We start from the raw sequence: 10,090 nt of genomic DNA, 5'->3' as shown, positions 1-10,090 counted from the left end.
TTGATTGTATTAACTTGATTCTTTAGATATTGAAAATTAAATAAAGAACATTATGTTAATTTAAGCGTACAGAAAGAAACGTTGCTGTTGTTCCAGCAAAGATCTTATTTTCACTTTACCGAGTGTCTAGTAGGTAATTCGCAGATTACCTAGATAATCTGCAGATTACCTAGGTAATTTGAGAAATGGAATAATTTTCGCAGCTTTAACGGATCACCCTAGTTAATCTGCAGATTAGCTAGGTAATGTACACATTAACGGATTTCGAGCTTTAGCGGTAACATATATAGTTAATCGGGAGCCTCCTGCCCCTAATCTTTCCATATCTGTTCTCGGCTTTTATCTATCTAACTCCGTTCTTTAAAAGACGGATGACAATGGGAATTTATAGGTCTATAATTTTTTAAAATTGCAGCACAATATAGGCTTATAATTTAAAATAATTCGTTACTACAGTATTTTTTCTTAATAATAATAATCTATGTGTCAGTGGTACGTAGCTAAAAGTTTTATACTCTAGTTTTATAGACTACTTTTTATATAAAAACTTTTCTGTTATATCGATCAGAAGAGACTGAAGATACAACTAGTAAATTAATTCATAATTTATATGTAATAGCATTTTGTAAGATGCAAACAATGTTGTAATTGAATTTATTAATTACGCCATTAATTAAATTAATAGCGAAATGAATAAATCTACTGCCATTTATTACCATAAAAAGTAATAAAGCAATTATAAATTCAGAAAGTTTGAATATCAATTGAAACATTAAATAATAGACTGGTTTTGCCATATTCCAACTTATTAACGAAAAATCATCTGCTAAAATGAATTTCGACTGACTTTTTGATTGATTGATTGATCAATTCGAGTTATCAATACAGTGCCGTAACTAGCCATTCCTGTGCTCTGTGCAAGAACTTGCATTTAGGCATCTTAATTAATTAGGTTTGGGAAAATAATAAAACAAACATGTGCATTTTGGGACCCTCTTCCAATTGGGCCCTGTGCGAGTGCATCTGTTGCACCTGCCTTGTTATGGCACTGTATCAATATATTAAAACCGTATAGTCGGACACAAACTTGTCTAATGGGGAAGGACTTGCCCCGAAATATCAACTATCATGGAAAAGAACGGGAAAGATTTCCCATCTCAATACTAGAAACTTGCAGCCTGGCTCTGTGATCATGTCACAATAAAGAATAGAGACTGTCCATAAATTACATAATGCACATTTAGTTGAGTGGGAATGCAGGTTTTATAAACACTCCCACTTGTGACTACAAGAGATTGGAAGTGTTTAAAAACGTTACGTTAGGGTCTCAACCCATGAGTAACAGAATGATTCTGTTTTGTTTCCGAAATGTTATGTAGCAAACTATACCGTTTATGTTATTGCTTTGTACGTTATACATGTAATTAATAAAATAATGTAATATCTAGTACTCGTTGCTTGTATTATTTCTTAGTCCAATTGAGGGGGTTGGTCGAGGACATGCATTACGTAATTGACTACAATTTGAAAAAATTGTAGACTTATAAATTCCCAGTCTGTATGTCTGTTCTTTCTTAATCTCGAGGACGGAGTTAGATAGATAAAATCCGAGACCAGATATGGAAATATTAGGGACACAAGACCCCGATTACACGTATATGTCACGTAATTTCAATTAAAACATTTTTCCCTGAAATAAGTTAGATAGATGACCGGCATGACTCTGTTGCTAACAGGAAAAGTATGATGTACAGGAGCAAGACACTAAAAATCAAGGCCTATATTTTAAAATAAATAAATTTAAAATGCAGCCCGGCATTGTGACGATGTCACAATAAATAATTGTTTGTCTTCTATTAAATATTTATGTTGTATATTTATTCTCCATTTACCAAATTTCTAACCAAGTTAATTTTCGGTTGATATCATAAACACTCGCAACAAATGATCATTTAAAAGCAATGGTAACAATTTCTAGAAAATTATATAAAATAATCTTTTTTTCAGTGTATAAGTTAAATTATACATACTCATTCTTCACTTAATTGCACAGTTTAAAATATAGCACAGTAGAAAAATCAATCGCATATTTCATTCAAACGTATTTAAAAGCATTTTCCATATATTTGGTTTGATTTGATTGTATAAGACAATGCAACGCATGGCGATCTGCTAAAAGAAGAGCCTCCCGGAAGGATTTTCTATAGGGAACTGTCCCATATTTAGATGAGATATGTGAAGAAAATCCGGGAAACTCCACGTGGCCAAACTGTTGGTGAGGCGCAAACCCGTGACCAACTACTGGTACCAGTATTCAGTAGTTTTATCTATTGGTAGACTTCGCATATTTGGCTTTACGTTCTGATTTAACTATATTTGATGCCAGAAATTTTGCATAGATTACGTATGTATACTGTCCTGGAGAGTTGAGGAGATTTCAGAATAAATTAAGATATATTTTGCTTAATTTTTTCATAGACATAACAATTCGAATACAAGTAAACTTGTTTAAAATATCTCTAATATCATACAGAACAGTTTATTACCTAAATAATAATTAAAGACGTAACAATAAAGGACATTTATTTAATTTGTTTATTACAAAACGCGAATCAAATAATAGCATTTTCGATGTCTAATCTGTATTTTTTGAGTGATAAAGATCCCGTTATTTTGAATGTGGGTGGTACCAAGTATCAATGCTTATTTGGCCTATTTAAAAATCTCCCCGAAACTAGATTAAGTCGCATTTATGCGGCAAGTACCTGGAAAGAAGCATCACAACTTTTCGATCAGTTTGATGGGGATCGCAAAGAATTCTTTTTCGATCGCCGGTGCGAATTCTTCGACTCCATTTTAAATTGTTATTACCAAGACAAGATGCATTTAGAAGAAACAATGTGTGCAATGCGTTTCAAAGATGATCTGGAATATTGGGGTCTATCCATCCTGCATCTTGATCACTTCTGCGCTCGCAGATTTGCAGAAGAAACCATTCAGGCGGCTTCGGATGCCAAACTATGTTCTGAGTCAATCGGACGTATCGTAGAGGAGGACTTTTCCAAATGCGACTGGAAAGACATCAGACGCAGAATTTGGCTTATTTTGGAAAGACCAATGCGAAGTCCTACAGGAAAGGCAAGAACCGATATTATCTTTGCCATTTTAAAATTAGTTTGTTCTCGAAAACATTCTCGATTTCGAATTTATATTTGAGATTCGTTCGTTACCACACACTTTGAATAGACTTACATATGATTCGGGTATTAGCAATTCGGAAATTGACATAAAATGTGAATTACAATGTACCATGAATAGCCCAATGTTGCAAACATTGGATGACACCTTTCCGAAATAATTAATACTTGATATTCGTTTTTACCTATTAAGCCAAAGAATTAAAATTATATTTTATCGTTTAGTCTGAAAACTAATTATCAATTTAATTATTTTTCAGGTGTATTATTTTTTGACGTTACTATTGAATATAATCTGTCTTTGTACCATCTTTACCGCTTTTATCTCGACTGCCGGAATTAGACGCATATTATTAGCTATCGACAACTGGATCGTCTTAATCTTTTTGTTAGATCTGTTGATCAGATTTCTGACATCTCCGAACAAACAACGATTTTTCAATCTTCCTCAGAATATGATGGACCTAATTTCAATCATCCCTTATTTGATAGCTAATGTATTTCTTCGAATAGTTAATTTTCGTTTGTGGATCGATGAAAATCTCGTTCCAGTTCTGTTTTTGACGTTTTTTCGGATTCCAAGAATTTTCAGGCTTGGACGCTATTTTTCAAATGTCGAAAACATCATTCTCACTTATGCCAGGAGCCTCCCTCAAATAATTTCTCTGTTTGTGCTGATAATAACCATCCTCCTCTTCATTTGTCAGTCTTCATCTTTTATCGAGACCGACTTCTGGACAATCTTTTTCATATCCGAACATCCTAAATATCCTATTCCCAAGACGGCTTGGGGTAAGGCAATTTGGATAACACGTGCTGTGATAGGATGCCTTCTGATTGGCATTCCGTTGAGCGTCATTTCTAGGATCTCACTTATAGTAGTGCAACGTGCTAGGTTTTTGAATATTTTGGAAAAAGAATATGCCAATCGACGGATTGCGAAGGAACGGGAACGGTTTCAAAGTGCGGAAATGGCCTCTTGTGTCTCAGATCTACTGGGTATCGTCATCCGTCATCTATCTTTGGAGATCGAAAGCGTAAGTTAATTTCCTCATTAAGCATTTACATATACAGCAGAACCTCGATTATCCGGACTAATTGGGGATGAAGGCAGTCCGGATACGGGAAAATCCGGATAATCGAAAATCCGGATAATGGAGGTCCGGATAATGGAGGTTCTACTGTATTTATTGTGCAAATATATAAATTCTCTAAATCTGCAGTTTGAATTATTTTTGTCGCCCTTTATATATTTTACCTTGATTTTATTTTGTAGCGACAAATGTCTTCCCGACTCTGACTCTGGCCGCGATTCAACACTGACCTATTCTTTTTACTTTCCCCACTGTAACACATAAAAAGTATGATGATAGGTCAAATTTTGAGCTCGTCTTTTTTTGCATTTCTCGATGTGTTGACACTCAAGAAGCCCAAAAATGTAAAGAATCCTTTGCAAAATTCTGAATGCATGTATATTGTTTGTATGTATTGTGTAAGGGTGTGTATGTCGGCGTCTTGTTTGCATTATATCTCAGGATTGGATGAATGAAAAATTCCGTAACTCGGCAGGATTATTTTTACGTGAAGCATTGATGGTATTAAATTTTAGTGGTTTCAAATCAAGGAGGCGGGAAGGGAGGTTATGCATCATATCTCGACTTATTGATCGAGTTAAGACACATGACATTACGAATCGGACTTGAAAGTTTTACTCATTATTGGCATTTACAAAATTTTAAAAAAATTCATCTCTACCTCAAAATTAAGTCTTATTTGCCTTTTATGACGATAATACAATTATTTTTTAATAAAATCTGATAAAACTTAAATAGATCTTTAAAACATTCATATAGATAAAATATTTATAGCAAGAAATAATAGCAATTTTTAGGAAATTTGANCAAAATTTTTAAAAAATTCATCTCTACCTCAAAATTAAGTCTTTTACCTTTTTATAATAATTAATAGTATAAAAATTGCTTTTTGTATTATTGTACGTCCAAGAAGAACGAACTTATGAGTCGAGTATAATAAATAAAAGATAGAGAACGATTCATTGTTCGGCATTTCCTATTATAAATTATGCATATCTGAAATGGAAATTTGAATCTAGATTCTCCACGGAGGAAGACTAAAATCTTATAGAGTGGCCATCTGGAAGATTTGTTTTTGCTCTCAAAGTAATCATTTGACATTAGTATAATGAAAACACTTCTTTGATTGCACAGGGTTTTGCAATCATTATGCATAGCTTTTCATAGAATTGAATTTCTGGCTGATTAATCCTGTTCTGAACAGTGCTACTGAATCCTTATTATTTTATTTATTTATTTATTTTACAATTTCTGAATATTTTTACATCAGTTTTAGAACTCGGAAGAAAAGTTTCAAAATATGATGCTGTTTACTAGATATCTTTTCCATGTTTTTAGAATTTTTTCATTTAAAGTGCTGTAAAATACTTAGCATAAGGAATAAAATAAAGAAGGATAGAACGAAAGAAGGACAGAAAATAAAGTCTAGATCTAAAATATCATAATTCTTTACGATTAAGACTTTGTTTTACATCCTTTATCCACGCTGGAGGATTGGACTCACTTATTCACCATGGTGGAAATTGGGTGTTTTCTTAATTTAAAATTAGTTTATAATTAGATATTTAATGAGTATGGTTAAACGTATTACATGAAAATATAAAAATACGTTTAAAATATAAGTAGATAGATCGACCAATAAATGTCGATTTTTAATTAGGAAGCGGAGGAGGAGTTGGGTACCTGGAGATACGATTCGGTCGATTTTAAACAATATGGAGATCAAACTGAAATAAAAAGATCAGCGCGCGTAGTACTTATGGTGGGAGGATCCAGGTTCGAAACTAAATGGGAATCATTGAAGACCTTACCAAACTCGCGGCTAGGTCGGGCCGGACATTCGCAAACTATCGATCAGTTGCTGCGTTACTGCAACCGCTATCATCCGGAGAAAAACGAAATTATCTTCGACCGCCATCCTAGATTTTTCGGCAGCATCCTAAATCTGTATCAAACAGGCGAATTTCACGTGGACAAGGTATGCATTGCTGGATTGAGCGAGGAACTAGTATTCTGGGGAATAGAAGAGATGAGACTAGAACCTTGTTGCCAGATGAGGTACTTCTTCTTGAAGAAACAGTCCGAAGACTTTTTCGCTCTGAAAGAGAAACTTTTGACAGATGCGGATTGGTCCACAAATAATGAGCTGCTTCGAGTAAAGATGTTAATGCAAAACCCTAAATTTTTATGGATTTTTAAGGTAAGATTTTCGTTGCAAATGATATAGAGTTCTAATTAAGATGCTTCAATGTCCTTTTCTTACTAAATTATAAATTTTTTATCTGTAAACAAGCATTCACTATTATCAGGACTTATTATACTGGCTTAACAGACAATACAGAGTTTCACAGAGAACAATTTTTTTTGTCTGTTAAAGTATAATAAGTCCTGATAATAGTGAATGCTTGTTTATAAACAAAAAATTTATAATTTGATATAGAGTTCTCTTTCCACGTAAAATATTTTATTTGAATTTCATCATTATTTTTAAGAAATTTCATTAGCTGAGTCACGAAAATAAAATGTAATACTAATTTTGACGATATTTCATAAATAGTAAACGTTTACACAGATTATTTACCAAATCTGGCTATGCCTTATAAAAATTTAAAGAGACCATATACAAGACATATAGAGTATGTACAAACACATATAACCAATGAATGGAATCAATGGGAGAAAACAGTGCAACACATGGGCGATTTTCCATGGGAAACTGGCCCATATTTAGTTGGGAGACACCCAAAGAAAACCCGGATAACTTTACGCAGACAGCCCGTTAATCAGATGCGCACCCACTACCATTACAGTATTCAGTAGTTTTAGTGATTCGGTCACTTGTGATATATAGCCTAGTATGCTCCAACAAATGCAGTTTAATTTATTCTGATCAACATCTCTAGCCGATGTTTCAGGAAGACATGAGTGCTCTGCAAACCATCTATAGTAGAATCTTTTTAAGGAATCGCTCGGGGCGTCGAAAATCATCCGAAAGGTAATTTCAGGTAATAGGCCTACGTCCCTCTTTGGTCCTCTTTATTTTACATCAATCTGTATGGCAGAAGTTACATGTGGTTTTAAAAGTGGCAACTGTTCATTATAAAAGTGGAAGTATGGTAAAATTCTATTAATAGATGATAGTCATACTATTCATTACTATACCATACATATTCAGAATAGTGATAAAATTCTATTAATAAATAATAATGAATTGTTAAAAGTAGGCGTGACAATCACTAAGCTTTATTTCTTTAAAATATACAAAGTTACTTTTTACCAGTTTTTTATATTTTACTGTTTTATAATATTTTATTACACTCTCTCCTTTTATAATTTACAGAATATAGAGAGTTCTCTATATCAATTTTTAATTTTTTATTATTTTAATAAAATTTTACCATACTTTCCTTTTACAATGAACTTGTGCCACCTTTAAAACCATATGGAACATCTGGCATACAGATTGATGTAAAATAAAGAGGAACGAAGAGGGACATATTGTTAGAAATGCATATCCTCTAGAATTAATAAAAGCCTGTAAGCTATATCTATCTTCGTTGTGTGTCACTGTATGATATTTTCTCTCAAGCAATCTTATGCTTACTCCTAACAATTAAACCGAGAAAAAGAGATAATCAAGTACAAATAAGATAGTTTATTATTCTTATAATCGATAATTTCGCGCCATAAATTGAAAAAAATATTTTTATCATTGCGAAATTATATTTCGTCTCTATTCTTTCTTGTCATTTCTGTAAATTAAATTTAATATAATAATTTATTGTGACAGTTTCAAATTAAAGCATAAACGTTATTAATTTATTTCATTCACAATTTTTCTCTTTACAGTTGTATGGCATCATAACCTGCTCTTTGAGTATCTTGGATATCTTTTTGCTCATTATTATTTCCAAAAAAAATTACCATTTATTAGGAATAAAACGAACTCTTTCTATTATTTTCTTTCTCGAATATTTTTTGAAACTTTGTGTCTGTTCCGACAAACGACAATTTTTACTCTCTTTCATCAATACAATAGAGTTGGTGGCAGTGGGACCCTCATTTCTGGTTTACGGTTCTAGACCATTTTCCAGTAATATCCAACATCCAGGTCTCACCATCTGGGACTGTCTGACAGTGTTAAGAGTAATAAAGTTGATCAAATATTACGGGAGTCCAAAAATTCTGGCAGTAGTCTTATTTGCACAAGATATCGGCATGGCTTTCTATTTGTTCGCTTTATTAGCAATGTGCATCTTCTTTTCTACCCTAATATGCATAATAGAAACGAAAAGTTCTCTTGTGAATGTGAATGCTACACTCTTAGATACCTTCTGTTTCGCAGTCACTGCTCTTACCAACGTTGGAGGAGAGTATTTCGTTCCAGAAACTCATGGGGGGAAACTAGTAGCCGGTTTCTGCTGCGTGACAGGTACAATTCTTTTGACTTTGCCAATCTCCTGCATTGTGGCTGAATTTGTAAATCGCTACGGTACCAGCTTCGATGAGTTCGAAATAATAAAATCTCAGATTTCTAAAGAGAAAAAAATTTCCACTGCCACAGTGAAGATACATTCATCCAAGACCGAAACGATTAATCCGTAAGTACTAATAATTTTCATTTAAATGTAGACTAACTAAATTTTCTGAAAGATACCACTACGAATTTTAAAATATATAGAAAAACACGGATTTACTCGTTATATTCACAGAGTTCAATTACAAGAATCATATATTTACTTTTTTTCTGAAATCGAAATGGAAAAATGTTGCCTCCTTACAATGACTGACTAATCCTCAGAGGGCCTAAGACAAAACTGTAATTCGGGCCCTGTGCTACGCTTTTGTATTTCATTAAACTGTTTCCTTGTTTTCATGCTTTTTTGTAGAACTATATTATTTTTCGTAATAATTATTGAAAAATATATTTATTTTCTCATTTATATCGTTTATACTATAAACTTTATAGTATTGAGAATTTCTAACTTTTCGCCGGGTCCTTGAAATTTACGAGCCCTAGACAATTGTCTTTTTTTGTCTAGGGCATAATCCGCAATTGTTTCTAAAGCCTATATGCTGAAATATATGTTTTTTTCAGCTACTCATTAAACATTATTTACTCTTATGATACGAGTACATAAAATTAATTCAACGGCCAGATGGCCGAGAAGGTTAAGGTGAGCGCATCTCAGGACTTTTTTTATGGGCAGTCTGTCCTGCCCCTCAGCATCAGCCCACTTCCATTATGAGCATGGCCGAACTCACAATGGGTATGAAAAAGTGTCCTCTTAGTGCTAAAAAATGAAAAAAAAGTATATATAAATTCAATATTTACTGAATAGGTTAGGTTAGAACTGAATTGGAAATGATTTAATTGTAGATGTAGGTCCATCGGTGGTCGAGTGCAACCAGTAAATCCGGAATCATAGAAAGTTATCCCGAGAGGAGTGTCTCCAGAGATGACTTTCTACGATTCCGGATTTATCAATTAAGTTTTATATAGATATATTTTAATATAAATCTATTTTTATTAGGTCCGAAGCCTGAAATTACTCAATCCTCTTACGAAAATTTCAACTAAATTTTAGACAAGTTTCCTTATTTTGGAATTTTTCGGTAATAACGATTTTGAATCAAGTTTACGCCGAATATCAATCTACAATATCAAATTGAAAATAAATAGACTGTTTCAATGCCATATTAAGAAAAAAAAAATTCTTCAAAACTAAGAAATCAGTTGTAATTATCACGATAACGAAAGATATAAATAGACAAAATTAAAATAAATATTTTGTTAAA

General features: G+C 32.9%; 1 protein-coding gene across 1 annotated transcript; it reads left to right on the top strand.

The window, feature by feature from the left end:
• The first annotated feature begins 2,579 nt into the window (after window positions 1-2,579).
• LOC111618263 (potassium voltage-gated channel subfamily B member 2-like) lies at window positions 2,580-10,090 on the top strand. The gene is made up of 5 exons (XM_023359756.1): window positions 2,580-3,138; window positions 3,458-4,234; window positions 5,952-6,491; window positions 8,141-8,892; window positions 9,826-10,090. Exons 1-5 carry the CDS (start codon window positions 2,632-2,634, stop codon window positions 9,836-9,838), a joined length of 2,589 nt encoding a protein of 862 aa, XP_023215524.1. The 5' UTR covers window positions 2,580-2,631; the 3' UTR covers window positions 9,839-10,090.

The sequence above is a fragment of the Centruroides sculpturatus genome, unplaced genomic scaffold (assembly GCF_000671375.1).
Source record: "Centruroides sculpturatus isolate CEXI.00-Female unplaced genomic scaffold, Cexi_2.0 scaffold154, whole genome shotgun sequence".
Taxonomy (NCBI): Eukaryota; Metazoa; Arthropoda; class Arachnida; order Scorpiones; family Buthidae; genus Centruroides; species Centruroides sculpturatus.
This window is presented reverse-complemented; position numbering and strand designations above follow the sequence as displayed.

What these genes read in the sequence shown, in the direction of transcription:
- LOC111618263 (XM_023359756.1), top strand. Translation starts at nt 2,632, where the DNA reads ATGTCTAATCTGTATTTTTTGAGTGATAAAGATCCCGTTATTTTGAAT. An exon ending in TGCGAAGTCCTACAGGAAAG is followed by an intron (nt 3,139 to 3,457) that starts GCAAGAACCGAT and finishes ATTATTTTTCAG; the next exon opens with GTGTATTATTTTTTGACGTT. An exon ending in TATCTTTGGAGATCGAAAGC is followed by an intron (nt 4,235 to 5,951) that starts GTAAGTTAATTT and finishes ATTTTTAATTAG; the next exon opens with GAAGCGGAGGAGGAGTTGGG.